Below are 21,149 nucleotides of genomic sequence, written 5' to 3'. Positions count from 1 at the left end.
AGCCAGAGTGCCTCTTCTCCTCCAAATGATTGCAACACCTCTCCAGTATGGGCACAGAACTGAGCTGAGGCTGAGATGGATGAATTGACAGAAGTAGACTTTAGCAGGTGGGATATAATAAACTTTGCTGAGCTAATGAAGCATGTTCCAACCCAATGCAAAGAAGCTAAGAGCCATGATAAAACATTACAGGAGCCGACAACCAGAAAATCCAGTTTATAGAAGAATATAAATGACCTAATGGAGCTGAAAAACACAACACAGGAACTTCACAATGCAATCACAAGTATCACTAGGTGAATAGACCAAGGAAAAATCTCAGAGCTTGAAGACCATCTTACTGAAATAAGACAGGCAGACAAGAATAAAGAACAACAACAACAAAAAAAATGAACAAAACCTCTGAGAAATACGGGATTATGTAAAATGACCAAACTTACAAGTGGCTGGGGTAACTGAAAGAGATGGGAAGAATGGATGCTAATTGGAAAACATACTTCAGGATATCATCCAGAAGAACTTCCCCAACCTAGCAAGACAGGCCGACATTCAAATTCAGAAATTCAGATAACCCCAGTAAGATACTCCATGAGAAGATTCTCCAAGGTTGAAATGAAAGAAAAAATGTTAAGGGCAGCCAGAGAGAAAGACCAGGTCACCTACAAAGGGAAGCCCATCAGACTAACAGTGCATCTCTCAGTGGAAACCCTACAAGCCAGAAGAGATTGGGGGCCAATATTCTATAATTTTTTTTTTTTTTTTTGAGACGGAGTCTTACTCTGTTGCCCAGGCTGGAGTGCAGTGGCAAGATTGGCTCACTGCAAGTTCTGCCTCCCGGGTTCACGCCATTCTCCTGCCTCAGCCTCCCGAGTAGCTGGGACTACAGGCGCCTGCCACCACGCCCGGCTAATTTTTTGCATTTTTAGTTGAGATGGGGTTTCACCATGTTAGCCAGGATGGTCTCGATCTCTTGACCTTGTGATCCACCTGCCTTGGCCTCCCAAAGTGCTGGGATTACAGGCATGAGCCACCCCACCCGACTCAACATTTTTAAAGAAAAGAATTTCAAACCCAGAATTTCATATCCAGCCACACTAAGCTTCATAAACAAAAAAGACATAAGACCCTTTTCAGATGAGCAAATGCTGAGGGAATTCATCACCACCAGGCCTGCCTTGCAGGAGCTCCTGAAGGAAGCACTAAATATGGAAAGGAAAAACTGTTACCAGGTACTACAAAAACACACTGAAGTACACAGACCAAGAACACTATTAAGCAACTACATAAACCAATCTACAAAATAACCACTGCATCACGATGACAGGAACAAATTCACAAATAACGACATTAACCTTAAATGTAAATGGGCGAAATGCCCCAATTCAAGGACACAAAATGGCAAGCTGGATAGAGTCAAGACCCATCAGTATGCTGTATTCAACAGACCCATCTCACATGCAGACACACAAATAGGCTCAAAATAAAGGGATGGATGAAAATTTACCAAGCAAATGGAAAACAGAAAAAAGCAGGGGTTTTTTGTAGTTTCTGACAAAACAGACTTTAAACCAACAGAGATAAAAGACACGAAGAAGGGCATTACATAATGGTAAAGGGTTCAATTCAACAAGAGGAGTTAACTATCCTAAATATATATGCACCCAATAATGGGGTACCCAGATTCTTAAAACAAGTTCTTAGAGACCTACAGAGAAACTTAGACTCCCATACAATAATAGCGGGAGACTTTAATACCCCGCTGACAATATTAGACAGATTATAGAGACAGAAAATTAACAAAAATATTCAGGACCTGAACTCAGATCTGAATCAAGTGGACCTTATAAATATCTACAAAACTCTCTACCCAAATTCAACAGAATATACATTGCTCTCATCACCACACAGAACTTACTGTAGTTGAATACGTAATCTTAAGTAAAACACTCAGCAAATGCAAAAAACTGAAATCATAACAGTTTCTCAGAACACAGTGCAATCAAATTAGAACTCAAGATTAAGAAACTCACTCAAAACCACACCACTACATAGAAATTGAAAAACCTGATCCTGAATGACTCCTGGGTAAATAATAAGGCAGAAATCAAGAAGTTCTTTGAAGCCAATGAGAACAAAGAGACAACATACCAGAATCTCTGGAATGCAGCGAAAGCAGTGTTAAGGGGAAAATTTATAGTACTAAATGCCCACATCAAAAAGCTAGAAAGATCTCAAGTCAACACCCTAACATCACAAATAAAAAACTATTCCCAAAGCTAGCAGAAGACAAGAAATAACCAAGATCAGAGGAGAAATAAAGGTGATAGAGACATCAAAAACCCTTCAAAAAATCAGCAAATCCAGGAGCTGGTTTTTTTTTTTTTTTTTTAAAAAAAGTAAAATAGATAGACTACTAGCTACACTAATAAAGAAAAAAAGAAGAATCAAATAGAGACAATTAGAAACAATAAAGGGGATATCACCACTGACGCCATGAAAATATGAAAAACCATCAGAAAATACTGTAAACACCTCTATGCAAATACACTAGAAAATCCAGAAGAAATGGATAAATTGCTGGATATATACACCCTCCCAAGACTGAACCAGGAAGAAGTTGAGTCCCTGAATAGACCAATAATGAGTTCTGATATTGAGGCAGTAATAAATAGCCTACAAAAAAAAAAAAAGCTCAGGATTAGAAGGATTATAGCTTAATTCTACCAGAGGTATAAAGAGGAGCTGGTAATATTTCTTCTGAAACTATTTCAAACAATTCAAAAGGAGGGACTCCTTCCTAACTCATTTTATGAGGAAAAGCATCATCCTGATACCACGACCTGGCAGAGATACTACAACAACAACAACAACAACAAAACGGAAATCAGGCCAGTATCCATGATGAACATCAATCCAAAAATACTCAATAAAATACTGGCAAGCTGAATCCAGCATCACATCAAAAAGCTTATCCACCATGATCAAGTTGGCTTCATCCCCAGGATGCAAGCAAGGTTGGTTTAACATATACAAATCAATATATGTAATTCATCACATAAACAGAACTAAAGACAAAAACCACATGGTTGTCTCAATAGAAGCAGAAAAGATCTTTCATAAAATTCAACATTCCTTCATGTTAAAAACTCTCAATAAACTAAGTGTTGAAGGAAAATACCTCAAAATAATAAGAGCCATAGATGACAGACCCACAGTCAGTATCATACGTAATGGTCAAAAGGTGGAAGGAATCAAGCAACTTGTAGCTGAGCTTTAATTGCTGCTATGTACCACCATCATTAACCACAAGGTGTTACTTAGTCAATGCTTGATGGACATGAGAATTTTTATATGTAAAATCTCACCCCATACATACACACAAAAACATGTACAGGTGAAATAAACTAAATGACATAAATTAATAAATGTATGTTTAATTCCCCAAGTCCATTTTCTTCTTCTTTTTATATGTTTTTTCTTTTTTTTTAATTTGTTAACTCCCTAAAGCAAGATAGTATCTATAAACAAACTAGGCTGCAAGGCTTTTATGAAATTTACTCATAATACACATAATTTAAATATTTTCCCCCCAATTTTTTCCTTAAAGCTTATTTAGCCTATTTCTCAAAGACAACTTCAAAATATATATTTTCCTCAAAGGATTCTAGCTTAACAGGCTAAGTTTTTTGTTTTGTTTTTTCCCAATTCCTATTATGCAGTTCTGCGATTCTACCCAAAATTTGACATTGTTTTCAAAGATTTGACTTTGTTTTTAAACGTAGCTTTATTCAAAGCAATGCACTGAAAATGTCTAGATGGGCTCTTTGCAGCTCCATAAACACTTACACTTGGTCCTGATCTTTTTATTAACTTTACATATGCAAGTATCCAAATTGCAGTGACAATTCTCTCTAGATCATAAAGGTATGGAAGAAACAGCCAGCAAGCACACTATATATGTATCTTACTACTCCTTGTTCAACTCACCCCCTCTTTGACCTCATTTCTTTGACTCTCTTCGTTCTTTTGTCTCCAGCCATTCTCAAATGTGCTAGGCTTGCTTCGCCTCAGAGCATGTGCACATGCCATTCTTTCTGCTTCAAGTATTTTCCCCCTTGAATTCTGCATGGGGAATTTGCTCTTCATATTCTTTGGCTTTTCCCTCAAATACAACCTTCTTACTTACCAACCTTCCCTGACCAAATTATTTAAAACTGAGTTCACAAGTCTTATTGGTCCCCTTTGCTTCCTTTATTTTCTTCCTAGCACTTTCCACTTTGACACACCATATATTTTGTTTATTGTCTGGTTCTCCCGCTGAAATGTAAGCATCATGACAAGAGGGTTTTTCTCTTGTGCCTTTATTTTTTTCACTGTTCTAACAGCACTGCCCAGAGGAGTGACTGTCATAGAGAGGACACTCATTTAACACTTGAATGAATGAATGAATGAGACACAGGATCTGGGGAACAAAGCAAGTTAGAAACACTACTCTACCTCACCTAGAGTAGCACTCCCATTTTCCCAGAGCTCATGATCTGTCTCCTCAAATTGCTTATATGTGGAATGAATGATGACAAACTTATACGTGCCCTTCGCTCCAGAATCCCACAAATGAGCATGATTTTTTTTTTCTTCTGATGCAGGTGTTTTGGAACACACTTTACAGTGACCAAATAACATTTGTGAAGTGTCAGGGTGGAGAAGCAAATACAAAGTCTTCACTAAGTGGCCCTCTTTTTGAATGTTAACAGGGTCTGGTCCCAGGGATTTCTGTGTTCAAAGCCTTTCAGGGCAAGGCAGTTTGCTGTGGAGTACACTGTCCTACATACCTAATAGGCTACTAGGTTTCAGCTGGACAAAGTCCTTATAGAGCCGTGATTCTCAAGGGGTAGGGGGAGACACTTTTGTCATAACTAGAGTGGAGAGAGTGTGGTGTGCTACTGGCACTTAGTTGCTAGGGGTGCTCAATATCCTACAATTAGGGTTATTTTTACGAAGTAAAACTATAGGTAGGTAAGGTAGCCAGATGAAATACAGGGATTTCCAGTTAAATGTGAATCTTAGATGAACAACACTGTTACCTGAAACTCAAATTTAACTGTATTTTATCCGTGACCCTGCCTCCTGTAATGCACAGGACAGCCTCCTTCCCTCTCAACAAAGAATTATCCAGGCCCAAAAAGTCAAGAAACCCTGCCATACAGCAGTGGTTCTCAAGCCCTAGTTTGTACCACAATTACCTTCAGGGTTGGTAAGCCCGATTACTGGGCACACCCTCAGTTTCTGATTCAGAAGGCCTGGAGTGGGGCCCCAAGAGTTGCAGTTCCATCAATTTCCCAGGTGAAGCTGCTGTTAGATTGGGGCCACATTTGAGAACCACTACCCTAGAAAGTCCCCATGCTCTCCTGATTAGAAGCGAGGAAAGTTTCCAAGGGAGGACGGGGGTGGGAGGATAAGGGAGATTGGCGGGAAGAGCCGGCCCGCTGGGGTGGGAGACGTTATTTCGGCCGTTCTGGCCTCGCAGGCGTTTTCGGGATCCCTCTAGGCGCCGCGGAGGTCCCGGAGTCTCGATGGTCGCTCGGGCCGGGGCGTGGCCTGGTTCGGGGGCGTGGCGTGGAAGGCGGGCCAAGGTGCGGCGGGCGCTCTCGTGCCGGACGTTGCGCGGCCGCGACGCCCGACGCCAACGCAGGCGCAGCGCTCCGGTTCGGCGCGGCTCATGGTCCGGTTCGGGCTCGGGAGGCTCCGTCTGGGCCAGGGCAGGTAGGCATCATTGTGCTCGCGCCGCAGGCAGGGCTTAGCTTGAGTGCAGGAGCGGTTGGCCTTGATGTTGCGTTTTCTCAACGGCGTCCGGAGGAGTTCGTCCTCACTGCTCCGCGTCCACGGTGGGCTGGCGGGACCAGGACAGGAACAATGGGATTCCGAGGGCCGCAAGGGGGCGCTCCCTCTGCGGGTTGGGGTGCGAGGCCGGAGGGCCCTGCTGAGCGGGAGGCGGAGCAGGAGGCGGAGCGGGGTGGGTGGGGACCAGGGCGGGGTCGGGCTAAAGGGGGATGGATTAAGGGCGCGGTGGGAGGGACCAGGTCAGGCTCGGGCGGGGTGGGCGGGACTAATGGGGCGGGCAGCCTGAGGCTGGCGGCCGAGCTGCGAACCCCGCGTCAGGTCCCGGGGCGGGGCGGCTCCGCGCCGGGGCGCGCTGGGGCCGGGTCGTTCTTAACTTTGCGTCCGCCTGGGAAGGCGCTGAGGTTTCTGAGGGTCTTTGTTTGCCCTTCTTTCCCTTTTGCTATTGAGATGAAGAGAGGGGAGGAAGTTCCTCCGTATCCCACAAAAGCCCTTCTGAGCTGTTAGGCTCCTGGCTGAGCTTTGGGGTGCTGATCTATAAAATGTCTTTTGAATAATGTTTATCTTGAATTAATTTCAGAATTTCAGAGTGTTACAAAACAAACAAAAATTCCCATGTACGGTTCGCCCAGATTTCGTAGGGGTTAACATCTTTTTTTACAGAACAGTCAACAAAACCAGGATATTAACACCTACAGGCCTTATTCAAATTTCTCTACTCTCACCTATTTCCGTTTTGTAATTTAGGCGCCAAGACAGCATTGGGTTGTCCTGTCTTTCCTTGGAGAAATTTACATTTTAAACAGCAGCTCTCCCGCCTCCCAACCCCCTAGGGCCCTTTAGAGTGGCCTGGGGAGCTCCAGGTCTCACACCAAGGTGCTTTTTCTTGCCGAGTGCCTGGACCAGTTTAGTTGAGAATGCCCAGTTGGACCTCTGGGCAGCTCGTGACCACCTCCTCCTCCCAGTGCTGCTCGTTCCTCTTCCCAGTGCTGCTGGGCTTGGTGAGTGGCACCTCTGTGCACCAGCCATAGGGTGCCAGAATCTAGGAGGCTTCCCTGATCAGCTTTCTCCCCTGCCCTACCCCCTCAACCAATTATCCAGACTTGATGGTTTCACGTTTTGAGTCCTCCTTAGGTGTGTCCATTTCTCTCCATAGGCCCCACCCTTTTGCCATAGCCTTTTTGTCCGTCTCCCTTCATCAGCGTTGGGGCCCTGCATACTCAGTTGTCCATACTGCAGCCAGAATCAGCTTGTTAACATGCACCCTTCATTCTGTTATGCTCTGCCTGTAATTTTTTTTTTAAACTTCCCACTGCTCTGATAAAGACAGGCCTCCTTAACAGGGCCTTCAAGTCTCTGCAGGGCTGGTCCAGCCTCTTGTACCGTCTCCCACAGATTCCCTACCCTGGCCGGACTGCTTTGCTTCTCCTGTGCTGTACCTTTTGCCTGGGGTGCTATTCCCTGCCTGCTGAGGGAGTTGTTACTCTTTCTGCAGCTCTCCATTAGGTTATCTTTTCCTCAGGGAGGTATTCTCTGACCTCCCTGACTAGGTCAGTTTCCGTTTTATGGGTTCTGATCAACACCTCCTTTCCTTCTTAGCCCTGTCATAGTTACAATTTTATGCATACATGCCTGGCATCCAGTATATACTTCAGATGTTTGCCAAAGGAATGAAAAGGTGATAGTGTGGCTGCCTAACAGCCTCTGTCTAGACATTATTCCCTTTGTGAGTTTGCTTGGTATGTGGGGGCACTGGCTACCGATGTCCCCTTCCTCTGTTGGTTGTCTCAGGCAGGGCAAGAAAGATGTAGGAGCCACATGTGAGAGGATGGAGGGCCTGGGGAGCACAGTCTGCAGACTCCTGAAAGGTAGAATTGGGGAGCACAGTCTGCAGACTCCTGAAAGGTAGAATGGGTTTTTGCTGAGCTTCTTACCTATGTATCCCCCTCTGTCCTGGTTGAGTCCACTGTAATTATTAGACTCTTCACTGACATATTTCCTATGCATGGTTTCAGAGACTCTTTTAGGAGTATATTTTAGTTAGGGTCAAGCATATATCAAGAGCTCCTGGTTCTTTTCTAAATAGTTGTCTCAAAGCCAGATAGTAAAGATGAAAATGAAAAGTCTGCAGCAGGTTGAGATGGATGGGATGCCCTGGAATGTGGCCATTTGGCTCTGTGGCATGATTAGTTTGGTTCAGCGAGTATTTATTGAGGGCCTGCTGCATGCCAGATGCCATGTTACCTTCTTGGGATACAGAGGTGGGGTCGACCTGAAGATGGATTATTAATTTCAGTCTATTGTGGTGAAAGCTGTGATAAGAGAAGACTTGATTGGAAGCCTGACGGATGAGAAGGACATTGCAGGGGATCCCATGGGCAGGGAATAGCACCCAGGCAAAAGGCACAGCACAGAAGAAGAAAGCAGTCAGGCCAGAGTGGGGAACCGGAGGAAGACAGGCTACAAGAAGAGACTGGACCAGCCCTCGGGAGTGGTCTGAACCTACAGGCGGAACTGGGTGGGGATAAGGCTAGGCACCGGGCTGTGGATGACTTTGATTTTATTTCAGAGCTCGGTTGGGTTGTGACCCAGGGCAAGCTCTTGGTAGGCTGTGAAGATGGGCTCATGCCCTAATGGCTGGAGGCTGTCAGTCTATATGTTAGCAAGTGGATGGGGCCAGCCTAAGGCACAGTGGAGGAAAAGGTGGTAAACTGCCGAGAGGTGGAGCAACTGTGAAATGGTAACACAAGTCAGGCTTCCTGACCCAAACCTGGCTGGACCTGGGGAAGAAGTCAGACTGTTTGAGTTTTATCAGTCATACTATGCATCCCTTAATGAAACATAATTTCTGCAGCAAAATGTGTGGATATTTATAAACAATTAGACTTTATGAAGAGCCTCAGGTCAGTCCAGGTTTTGCTGCCAAAGAGTTTGTTGCAAAGTTTAGAAAGAAAGTTCAGTTTTTAAAGCATATTTGGCTTTTGGAATTGTAGGTGAGGGGTTGTGGACCTGAAATTGTAGTTAACACTTGGGAAGCCAGGCCTGTTGTGTCTGCTTTACACACATTGACTCTTATTACTTTCACAATGCAGTGAAGGTAGGTACCACGATGATCCCATTTTACAGGTGAAAGACGAGGGTACCAGGAAGTCTCTTTGCTAAGTGACTTTCCAGAATCACACAGCTCATCACCGGTGGCTCCATGTTACACATTTTTCCTGGGCTACAGACTTGTGAAAGGGGGTCGGGAGAGATTGAGGGACTGAGGTCTTTCTTTCGCACCTCACACACCTGGCATCTGCCTGCCTTAGTGCCAAGAAGGTCAGAGCAGAAGGGGAGCTGGAGCCCCACAGACATCACAGTCACACACTTGGATTTACTGAAGGCCCATGGGGACTCATGTCCGTGATTACTGGAGCTTATGATCTAATCAGGTCAGATGAGCTTTTCTCACAAGCCATAGAGGAATTTAAGTGTGTTGTCAGGCAGACCAGAGATGGTCAGAGGCCCTGTGTATGGATAAGTTGGGATGTGGGCTGGCTGGGCTTTGAAGAAATTCAGGTAAACGATTTTATAAGGATTTTAAAAAGAGATTCTTCATAAGGGACACAGTCTGTTACATGGGGAGATGACCTAATTTTCTTCTAGCCGTGCAAGATGTGTGTGTTCTGAAACATCACAGATGAACATCTTTTGCTTGGGACTCCCTCATCACTGCAGAGCAGCATTCCCATCAGGCACTGACTGGGTCAGCTGGAGAGTATTTGTTCAGGTGTTTCTTTGCAAGTGCCCCCGTGCCTGTGTGTGTTTGTGTGAGTGTGTAAAATATACATACCAAAATATATAAAATGCACAGGAACAGTTTAAAGAATAATGAACAACTCTGATTATCCTACTCAGTTTAAGAAATTGAACCTTGGCCGGTCGCGGTGGCTCAAGCCTGTAATCCCAGCACTTTGGGAGGCCGAGACGGGCGGATCACGAGGTCAGGAGATTGAGACCATCCTGGCTAACACGGTGAAACCCCCTGTCTCTACTAAAAAATACGAAAAACTAGCCGGGCGAGGTGGCGGGCGCCTGTAGTCCCAGCTACTCGGGAGGCTGAGGCAGGAGAATGGCGTAAACCCGGGAGGTGGAGCTTGCAGTGAGCCGAGATCCGGCCACTGCGCTCCAGCCTGGGCAACAGAGCGAGACTCCGTCTCAAAAAAAAAAAAAAAAAAAAGAAATCGAACCTTATGAAAACTTTATTTTTTATTTCCATAAGTTTTTGGGGAACAGGTGGTATTTGGTTACATGATTTTTTTTTGTTTTTGAGACAGAGTCTCTCTCTGTCGCCCAGGCTGGAGTGCAATGGCACGATCTTGGCTCACTGCAAGCTCCGCCTCCCGGGTTCACGCCATTCTCCTGCCTCAGCCTCCCGAGTAGCTGGGACTACAGGCGCTGCCACCTCGCCCGGCTAATTTTTCGTATTTTTAGTAAAGATCCGTGTTAGCCAGGATGGTCTAGATCTGACCTCATGATCCGCCCGCCTCGACCTCCCAAATTGCGGGATTACAGGCATGAGCCACCGCGCCCGGCCATGAGTAAGTTTTTTAGTTGTGATTTGTGAGATTTTGGTGCACCCATCACCCAAGCAGTATATACTGAACCCAATTTATAGCCATTCCCTTCTCATTCTTTCCCCTGGAGTCACCAACGTCCATTGTATCATTCTTTACCTTTGCATCCTCTTAGCTTAGCTCCCACTTATGAGTGAGAACGTATGATGTTTGGTTTTCCATTCCTGAGTTACTTCACTTAGAATAATGGTTTTCATTTCCATCCAGGTTGCTGTGAATGCCATTAATTCATTCCTTTTTATGACTGAGTAGTATTCTGTCTTACGTACATACCACAGTTTCTTTATCCACTCATTGATTGATTGGCATTTGGGATGGTTCCATATTTTTGAATTGTGCTGCTATAAACATGCGTGTGCAAGTATCTTTTCTCATATAATGACTTCTTTTCCTCTGAGTAGATACCCAGTAGTGGCATTGCCAGATCAAATGGTAGTTCTACTTTTCGTTCTGTAAGGAATCTCCACACTGTATTCCATAGTGGTTGTACTAGTTTACATCCCACCAGCAGTGCAGAATGTTCCCTTTTCATTGCATCCTGGCCAACATCTGTTATTTTTTGATTTTTTTGATTATGGCCATTCTTGTGTGAGGAAGATGGTATCGCATTGTGGTTTTGATTTGCATTTCCCTGATCATTAGTGATGTTGAGCATGTTTTTCATATGTTTGTTGGCCATTTGTGTAAATTCTTTTGAGAATTGTCCTTAACCCACTTTTTGAGGGGATTTTTTTTTCTTGCTAATTTGTTTGAGTTCATTGTAGATTCTGTATAGTAGTCCTTTTTATTCTATATATTTTGAACTTATTAGATATACACAATTTAAAAATTACTATATTTTCCTGATTAGGCAAATCTTTTCTCACTGTAAAATGACCCTCTTTCTCTGATTTTTTTGTTTTTGTTGTACTTCATTTTTATATTTTTAATTGTAAAAAACATACAGTTTACCATTTTAACCATTTAAGTGTACAGTTTAGTAGTACTAAGGATAATCACATTATTGTGCAGCCAATCTCCAGGAACTTTTTTATCTTGCAAAACTGAAACTGTACCCATTAAACATTGACTTGCCGTTTCTCCTCCACGACTTCTGTTAATCTGCATTCTACTTTCTGTTTCTCAGTTTTGACTACTTTAATTACCTCATGTAAGTGAAATTAAACACTGTTTCTCTTTTTGTAGTTGGCTTATTTCACTTACTATAATGTCCTCAAGGTTTATTTATGTTGTAGCCTGTAACAGGATTTCCTTCATTTTAAGGCTGAATAATATTCCATTGCATCTATCAATTCCATTCATTGATCAATTGACACTTGACTTGCTTCTGTCTCTTGGCTATTGTGAATAGTGCTGCTTTGAAAATGCACTATAGGCCAGACGCAGTGACTCACGCCTATAATCCCATCACTTTGGGAGGCCCGAGGTGGGCAGATCCCGAAATCAGGAGATCCAGACCATCCTGGCTAAAACGGTGAAACCCCGTCTCTACTAAAAATACAAAAAATTACCCGGGGATGGTGGCAAGAACCTGTAGTCCCAGCTACTCAGGAGGCTGAGGCAGGAGAATCACTTGAACCCGGGAGGCGGAGGTTGCAGTGAGATGAGATCATGCCACTGCACTCAAGTCTGGGCAACAGAGACTCCATCTCAAAAAAAAAAAAAAGCGCTATAGACATAGATTTCTGAGTTCCTGCTTTCAGTTCATTTGTTCAACATAGTATTGGAAGTCTTAGAGCAATTACTGAGAAAAGTTAAAGCCATCCAAATTGGAAAGCAGTAATTACAACTATCTGTGTTTGCAGATGACATGATCTCATATGTAGGAAACTCTAAAGATTCCACAATTGCAGAATTGCAGCAATTTGTATTTGCAGCAAAATTCACAGCAAATTGTATTTGCTGAATACAGCACAGTTGCAGGATACAAAATAAACACGCAAAAATCAGTTGCAGCCAGGCACAGTGCCTCACACCTACAATCCCAGCATTTTGGGAGGCCAAGGCAGGCAGATTACTTGAGCCCAAGAGTTTGAGACCAGCCTGGGCAACATGGAGAAACCCCATCTCAACAAAACATAGAAAAATTAGCTGGCATGGTGGCATGTACCTGTAGTTCCAGCTACTTAGGAGGCTGAGGTGGCAGGATCACCTGAGCCTGGAGTGGTAGAGGCTGCAGTGAGCCATGATTGTGAAGTGGGGTCGCTTGTCTTGGGAAATACCCAAGGTTCGTTGTCTCACGCTAAGGAAAACGAAGATGTAGACGCACGAGGTGTGCATTTAAGAGCGGAAAGTTTAATAGACAAGATAAACAAGAGCAAAGCTCCCCCATATAGAGGGAGAGAGGTTCCAGATGGAACTCCCTGTTCACAGTGGGATGTATTTGACTTTACAGAGGGGCTTAAGGAGGTGGTGTCTAATTTACATAGGGCCTCGGGGATTGGTTGGACCAGGTGTGCCGCTTACGTAGCCCACGCCCACAAAGAGGCTGGCCATCTCACCCTAATCTTTTATTATGCAAATGGCGTCTCAGCCTTGCTGGGGCTGTGACACCCACACATGTGACTTTGACAAAGAGAAGGGAGGAGAAAACTTCCACGCTGGATATACCTGGCTTCTGGCACACCTGCAGGCATTCACCTGTGCAAGCTTCGAGCTTGCTTAGCTGTGCTTGAGGCTTGATTTTTCAGGCTGCTTTTTGTTAGAAAAGAAAGGATTTGGGAGCTGCTTTTTATTAAAAGAAAAACCTTACTGAGGACTTCTGTACCCTCACTAACTGCTTGAGTAATTTATTTTTAACTCTTAAATCAATTGTCCCACCGTATTCCAGGCTGGTCAACAGAGTGAGACCCTGTCTTAAAAAAAAAAAAAAAAAAAAAAAAAAAAAATTGTGGTTTTTTTAAATATGAAAAAAGAAAAAAAATGTTTAAAAGAAATGTAGAAATTACCACACTTTTTCCATAGTGGGTGCATTATTTTTAAATGCTATCAACAGTGTACAAAGGTTCTAATTTTTCTGTTTTTTTGTTTTTTTGAGGTGGAGTCTCACTCTGTCACCCAGGCTGGAGTGAGTGGCGCGATCTCGGCTCACTGCAAGCTCCGCCTCCCGGGTTTACGCCATTCTCCTGCCTCAGCCTCCCGAGTAGCTGGGACTACAGGCGCCTGCCCACCATGTCTGGCTAATTGTTTGTATTTTTAGTAGAGACGGGGTTTCACTGTGTTAGCCAGGATGGTCTCGAGCTCCTGACCTCCTGATCTGCCCGCCTCAGCCTCCCGAAGTGCTGGGATTACAGGCGTGAGCCACCACATCTGGCCCAAAGGTTCTAATTCTTCTACATCCTTGCTGATACCATTCTCTGTTTTCTTGATAGTGTCCAGCGTAATGGGTGTCATATGATATCTCATGGTTTTGATTTGTATTTCCCTTATAAGTATGACTTTTAAAACTTTTCTTAGGTAGTTTAGTTTTTATTCTTATTTGTTGTATTTGGTTCTTTTTAAGTGTGCTTGACCTTTTTTTTTCGTTTCAGATTTTATGTTTCTTGTTCATATTGTTTCTTACAATATATTAAACATATATATTTTGTATTCTATGATAATTATGACATTTATAGTCCGTGGGTCTGATTATGCTGTCCACTGTTTCTGCTGACTCCCATTCATGGTGCTTTATTTCCTTGTTTACTGTTTTATTTCCTTGTTTACTTTATGACTTTTTTTTTTCCATAATGTGAATTCATCTTTGGAACTGTTATCAGTGGAGCTCTTCAATGTTTTTGTTGGGGATATATTCCTCCAGAGAGGTTTTATCTGTTTTCACTATTCCTGGGGAAGCACTGCTAATGAAGGGGACTTTGGGTTAAAATTTTTGCTTGAGGTTATTGAGCCCATTAAGCAGTATCAGTTGGCCTCATAAACCTTCATAGTTACAGATTCTTCGGAGACACTCCCTCCCGACTTTTATCCAGTGGTATGGTTAAGCATGTTTATTTTCTGGTCTCTTCTTCAGAGTTGGGTTACTTTTCGTTTGTCCTTGTCTCTTGGGTGCAGCCCTTTGGTAGGCCCTTTGTGCAGGCCTATTTTCCTAGCCCTTTGTGCTGGCCTGCCTTTAGTTTCCTCTAGTTTTTATACTCCATATAGTTCAGAATAGGAGGATTAATGTCACCACAATTCATGAGAATGCCTCAGAGTGAAAGCTAACTGAAGACTCCCTTGCTCCTTAGGGCTCCCAGATTGATTTTGCTTTTTGACCCAGTGAGATTCCATATTTTCTTGTCAGGTCAGTGCAGCACTTAAAATTTTATCCAGCTCTTTTAAGTTTTCATCAGGAGAGTTTTTTTGGGGTCTGTGGTCTGCCATACTTCTGGAAATGGAATTTAGGCGTCTCATTTGATGGGTGTCTTTCCTACTTCCCCTTACTGCTGAGAGCCACCTTGAGGCAGAAGCGAGGGGCCCGTAGGAGTGGAGGTCACTGATTGCAGGAGTTACATGTTCTCTTATCTTCTGTGTCTGCAGAACCCAGGCCAGGATCCACCCCCCAGGACGTGCCAGCCACGGTTACTGCCTGACCACAAAAGCTTGAGAGTGAACCTACAGAGACTAGAAATTGGGTAGTTGGGGAGAGGAAGGTAGAATAACATCAAGAGGAAAAAATATTTGTCATCCTTTCTGGAGCGCTAAGGGGGCATAGGAGGTGTGTTGGGGCAAGATTGATTGTATGTATGTGCATGCATAACTCTTAGAATTGGCTGCAAAGGGGCAGACGGAGTCAGAATTTGCTGAGTGTGGTTTGCTTTTATGGGTTTGTAGGTAGACAGTTCAGTGAGCTTCCTGGCAGACTGGCAGGGTAGAAGTTCATTGGAGAGACTGGGCTTAAAAGCTGCCTGAGATAGCATGGGGAGTCTGTGGGATTAGTCCTTTGGTAAGGGCTCTGGCCACACAACATTGAAATTGTATTTTCAGGTGACCAGGACAACCAGTTGATGATGGGGTCATTTGGGCCATGGTTTGCGTGTAGGGTACTAAACAACTCCTAACACTCTTTTTCCTGGCCACATAGCATTTTCACTTTATCACTGTCTATGTGCCTTGTGGTTCGGGAGCTGTTGGTTGGCCCCTGAGAACAGCCCACTGAGCTGGTGGATGGAGGAGAAAAGGCTGGAGGCATTAATGTTCCCCTGCTCTGTCCCTGTTATGGGAGGAAATGGACTCGAGGAGCTACTTTACTGAGTATTTTTGCATTCAAGGCCCTGGGCTCTGTAGTTGAGTCTTAAGGATAGGGGCAAGTGACCCTTTGGTGGTACCTGCCTGAAACGGTCTCAGCTAGGGGATAGCAGAGGGGGCAGAGACCTGTTGTGTCTAATATGTTAGAGAAAATTAGGAAGCAGACCTGGGGAAGATTAGGAAGATGATGCTGAAGGTTTTATTTTAGCCTTCAGGAGAGGCCTTTGGATTCTCATAGAAAAAAAAACATTCTCAAGTCCTCTCCTGACGGTACTGGCCCAGCTCTTGTGTCCGCTGGACCCTGTAAGCAAGCACTGTGTGTATGTATAATGTAGATCAGACCCAGCTACTATGTAAGTGTTGTATATACAGTTGTGATCAGGCTCAGCCTCCCTGAGTGTGCTTTGGATATATAGTGGAGATCAGACCGAGACTAGAGCAGATAGTATTCATGAAATGGTCTCACAAACAATAAAAGGAGACTGGTTTGTGAAGGGCGTGCTCTGAGTAGCTGACAAAGGGAGCCTTGGCTGAGTTATCGAGAACTGGTCAGAAGCAGTGTGACTGAGCTGACTTCAGGGCCAGGTGGGGCTTCATTTGGTGGGGGTGAGGTAGGAATTAAAATGAATTTTAGACAAGTAAGGCCACATTCACCTGAATAGTGCTGACACTTGTTCTTTGTATTTGGCATTTTTATGGAAGGGTTACATATGCATATGTCAAGCCACCGTGAATGCGATGACTGCAGGTACAAAAGGACCTATGTGTGTTGCATTGATGATGACTTGTGTCACAAAGACTGATGCTATTGGTGACGTAATTTTTCAAAATGGTCAACAAGCGTTGGTAAAGTTCTGATAAAAAGATCTTCGTTTTCTCTACTATTAGTATGTTTACTATACTATATTAAAATTGTGCAAAAGGTGTTTTATATTTATGTAAATCTGAGTTTGGTTCTAAGCCCAAGTTAAATCATTGCACATAGGTTTTGGCAGGACAGATGGAAGTTGTGAGGGTATGAGACAGGTGTGGTTGTGGGACTGACCCACACGTGTGGGATCGCTGTAACCCTTTCCACCCCTTCTGCCATTGTGACAACCAACCTTCTCCCCCAACAAATTTTAAAGCACCTTCTGGGTGCTCTGCTTCCTCCCTCCGCTAACCGCCGCTGTTCTGGGTCTTCAGGGAGACCGAGAAGGATATGACGCCAGGCGGGAGAGCTGTTGGAGACGTGCAGAGTGGGGTTGTTGGTCTATTCTTGCTGTTGTAAAAGTGGCCCAGAGTGAGTTGTCCAGACACATTAAAATGCATAGAAAGGTTAACATCTTAAAATGAGAAGTTAACTTGAATCAGCTGTCCAGGTGGTTTGCCGGCAGTCACACCATTTTGAAAATACTGGCATGGGGTCCCTGTGGTGCTGAGATATTTCCATAGCCTGAATCCTTGTGGAACTCACATCATCATTGTGTGCAAATGCAAATCCCCTACTCCTATAATTAATTTCTGTGAGCTCTGGATAAACAGGGATGCCTCCTGACTTCGGTTTGCATTTCCCCCCAGTATTACTGCATTTTATCAGTTTGTTGACAGGGTCAGGGTGACTGGTTTTCCATTAAATGTTTCAAGCGTGACTGTCTAATCTCCTGGAAAACTAAGTAGATGCCCTTGGACACTAACACTTGCCAAATCTGTCGTGATTTTGTTCTGCATCGCTAGGCAAGTCACTTCTTTCCAGGCCTCAGTTTCCTCAATGGTTAAATGGGGGTTATTACAACCTCAAGAAGTTATGAAGGGAATTAAATGCATTGACATCAGTAAAAATGCTTAAAACAGTACTCCACACTTAAATGCTCATTTGCTAAAAGGGTTTCTAATGTCTTTACTCCAAAATATTTCAAACATACAGAAAATACAGAGAAAAATATATCAATATCCATGTCCCCACCTCCCAGATTTAACACATATTAACACATTTTGCCATATTTGATTCAGATTTTTTTTTTAATATGGAGCACTTACGAATTTTCATGTCATCTTTGTGGACAGGCTATGCTAATCTCGGTATTGGTCCAGTTTTAGTACATGTGCTGCCGAAGTGAGCACTCAGATTGTGTAAAAAGAACTAACAGATCTGGTGGGCCTTTCTCTCCCCGCGACCCCATCTCATCTTCCACTTCCTCACTCCAGTTTCCCTCCCTCCCCTGTGGGTACCCCCTTCTGTGAAGAGCTAGCATGTAGCTTTCCAGTTCTGGTTTTATACTCCTATCCTGCACGTAGTATCTGTTGACAACACAGGGAATTTCTTGTGGGTATTTGTAGTTACGTAAGTGGTGTTCTACACTTTCTCTCTGCAGCTTTGTTTCATTAAGTGTTGTTTTCAGGATCCCTTATGCTTTCTTGGTTGTTCATTTGTTTAAACTTCTATATAATATAATTATATTCATTTCCCAGTTGGTAGTCTTTTAGGTTTTTCTGATGTTTAGCTGTTATGGACAGTGCAGCGGGATGTTCTACTGGCATCTATTAGTAGAAGCCAGGGATGCCATAAACATCCTAGAATGCAGTGGAAGGCCCTCTGCCACCCCACAAGCAAAGACTCATGTAGCCCCAAATGTCATCTGCTTTAGAATGTATTTTGGTGTGAGTTTTGAGATGAAGGATTTGTTCTTTTTACCTCTGAATAACGAGTCGACCCACACACTGTTAAGGTAGTGAATTTTAAGTCAGAGATATTTTTCCCTTAAATGGTAGAAAAGATCCTGTTGCCTTGCTTCTTAAGATACACTTTTTTTAAATTGACCTTTCTTGTCTTACAGGTTCTTAGACTCTGTGAGTAAAGACAGCTTTGTCTTCCCAGTTCATCATGGCTTCAACATCCAGGTAGGAGTGCCGTTTGATCAAATGTTTTATTGAAGAATTTATTCCCCTATGTTTTTGAAAGGCCAAGTCCATGACATTTTTAGCTCTTGGCCTCAGTATAACAGTTGGTGTCCAGGAAGTATAAAGGTAGAAGGGAGAGGAGATGGGAGAAGAATGGGGAAAATGGGAAAAGGCCGATGGTTGTGTGGTATGGGTGTGGTCATGTAGCACTAATGTGTACACTCGATAGAAAACCATGACTTCACTTTCCTCATCTTTCAAGATAAAGACACCAGATGGTTACTCCTGGGGCCACCTCAGTCCCTGCAGGCTTTCTCATGCCTGGGGTTTGAACAGTCATGTGCAGAAGTTGTTTGAGGGTTTGGGGGTGAGGAGGAGCTTGGGCAGTCAAAACTGGTAGAGACCTTGAGCTTGCAGCCCTGGATCTACCCCTGTGAACTGGGTGAGGCCAGGTCAGGAGAGTGTGAAGATGGCTGCTGTCCCCTGAGAACCTTACTCCAAGGCCCATGAGATGGGCTTTGAATTTCCTTTCCCTTCAAACTGGTCTCTTGTCCTGGCCCATGCAGAGGGGGAATGAGTGAATACCTCACCTCGTGGAGGTGAGCGTGGCGGCTGACAGTCAGTCTCCAGGCAGTGAGGTTAGAGCGAATTTCTAATGCAGCCTGAACTCCAGAGTCCACGGGCAGGTCTGCGCTGATGTCGCCTCTGTGGTAAATCCTGTTGCCTTCCTTTGGGATGGAGGGTCCTCACGTGGAGGTTGGGGTCTGCAAAGGGGCACAGGGAAGCTGCAGGGACCTCTGTGCCTACCCTCCCTGCTGAGTCCATTCTCACAGCCAGGGCGATGTGTTTACAGCCTAGATGTGACTCCTCACTGCCCTGTTCCATGGTTTACCCCCACCCTTGGGGCTACCTATGGTAGCTGAACACTGGAAGTCCTGGCCAGGGCCTGTGGAGTCCTGTGCGGCTAGTTCTCTCTGGCTCTGCTCTGCTCTCTTGTCCTCATTGCACCTGCAGCCTCGCTGACCTCCTTGCCGTTCTGCAGATGTCGAATCCCTTCAGTGTCAGGGCCATGTGCCTGTGGTTCTTTCTGTCTGCCTGGGACATCTTGTCTCCAGCTGTCTGCAGGGCTCATTCTCTCATCTCCTTCAGGCGTCCCACCCTGTGAGCCTTCTCTCACCATTCTGTCCAAAATAGCACCCCCGGCTCTACCCCTTTGTTGCATTGTCCCTTATCTGGGACGGCATTCGGCATTCGTTGCTACCTGACACCGTCCTGCATAGCTACTTGTTTGTTGATCTGTTGTCTGACTCCTCCAGTTACAAATAAAGTGCTGTGCAGGTTGGGAGTGGAGTTTACCCGTTGCCAGCCCCTGAGCAGCACCTGGTTACTGTCTGTGCTCAAATGCAAGTACAGAGAGTCTCCCACTTAGCATGGTTCAACTTAAGATGGTGTAAAAGCCAGATACATTCTGTAGGAACTGTACTTTGAGTATCCATACAGTCACTCTGTTTTTCACTTTCAGTCCAGTAGTCAATAAATTATATGAGCTATTTAATACTTAATTATAAAATAGGCTTTGTGTTAGATGACTTTTTTTCCCAACTATAGGGTTCTGAGCATGTTTAAGGTAAGCTAGGCTAAGCTACGATGTTTGGTAGGTTAGGTGTATTAAATGCATTTTCGACTTATGACGTTTTTAACTCATGAGGGGTTTATTGGGATGTAACCTGATTGTAAGTCGAGGAGCACCTATATCACTCACCATCCATTTGGTTCCTGTGTCCACAGGGCCAGAGAGTATCCGGAGTTTCCATGTTTTCCAAATTGATTTGGCTTCTGAATTGCAGTTAGCATACAGTAGGATAGCCGCAAGGGAGCTATCTGAAAATCCACATCTGCTCAGTTCTTGAATTTGGGTAGTGAGAGTTCAAGTAGGGAGAGTTTGAGAATTTGGGGAATGAGGGAAACTTCCATTTGTCAATAAGAGAGGGAAGGTATAGTAAGACAAATGTAATTGCAGAGCTCCTAGGGCTATTGAGTCTGAGGGGACAGGAGTGGGTGTCACTCCAGCTGACCAGGGCTCCCTGTTGCCAGTTTCTGTTATCTGGGGTGATGACAGCAGCATCTGGATTCATCACTAAAGAGGATCCTCTGTTTTAGAACACATCATTTAAGAAGGAAAGTAAGTAGGTAAGACCTCTTTATTCTGTCTCCCATTGTCAAAATACTTCTGCACTTAAAAGCATCATCTGTGGGCTGGGTGCCATGGCTCACACCTGTAATCCCAGCACTTTGGGAGACTGAGGTGGGCGGATCACGAGGTCAGGAGATCAAGACCATCCTGACTAACATGGTGAAACCCCATCTCTACTAAAAAGAAAAAAAGTTAGCGTGGTGTGGTGGCGTGCACCTATAGTCCCAGGTACTCGGGAGGCTGAGGCAGGAGAATCGCTTGAACCTGGGAGGTGGAGGTTGCAGTGAGTTGAGATCGCACTCCTGCACTCCAGCCTGAGTGACAGAGTATGACACCGTTTCAAAAAAAATAACAAAAAGCAGAATCTGTGTTTAGCTGGAAAATTTACTTACTGA

At 44.2% G+C, this 21,149-nt stretch overlaps 1 protein-coding gene and 1 non-coding gene across 6 annotated transcripts in view; one reads left to right on the top strand and one right to left on the bottom strand.

The window, feature by feature from the left end:
- The window catches only part of PGBD2 (piggyBac transposable element derived 2), a 52,112-nt gene that overhangs the window by 26,799 nt on the left and 4,164 nt on the right, over window positions 1–21,149 (top strand). For 2 of the 5 annotated variants that reach the window (XM_065542592.1, XM_005539510.4), the window contains exons 1-2: window positions 5,656–5,763; window positions 18,497–18,560. Coding sequence is in view for 3 of the 5 variants with exons in the window: in XM_005539510.4 (XP_005539567.3) it covers window positions 18,544–18,560 (17 nt within the window). In the remaining 2 variants the exon portion in view is untranslated. Of the gene's footprint in view, window positions 1–5,655; window positions 5,764–13,494; window positions 13,778–18,496; window positions 18,561–21,149 lie in introns of those variants that run through there. The other 3 variants (XM_045390416.2, XM_065543078.2, XM_065541998.1) reach the window with 2 other exon arrangements.
- On the bottom strand, window positions 17,681–17,783 carry LOC123570995 (U6 spliceosomal RNA). The gene has a single exon (XR_006695192.2). It is a non-coding gene; the product is annotated as a U6 spliceosomal RNA (small nuclear RNA).

Source organism: Macaca fascicularis, chromosome 1, assembly GCF_037993035.2.
Source record: "Macaca fascicularis isolate 582-1 chromosome 1, T2T-MFA8v1.1".
Lineage (NCBI taxonomy): Eukaryota > Metazoa > Chordata > Mammalia > Primates > Cercopithecidae > Macaca > Macaca fascicularis.
The sequence above is the reverse complement of the archived record's forward strand: the minus strand, read 5'-3'. Positions and strand labels throughout refer to the sequence as shown.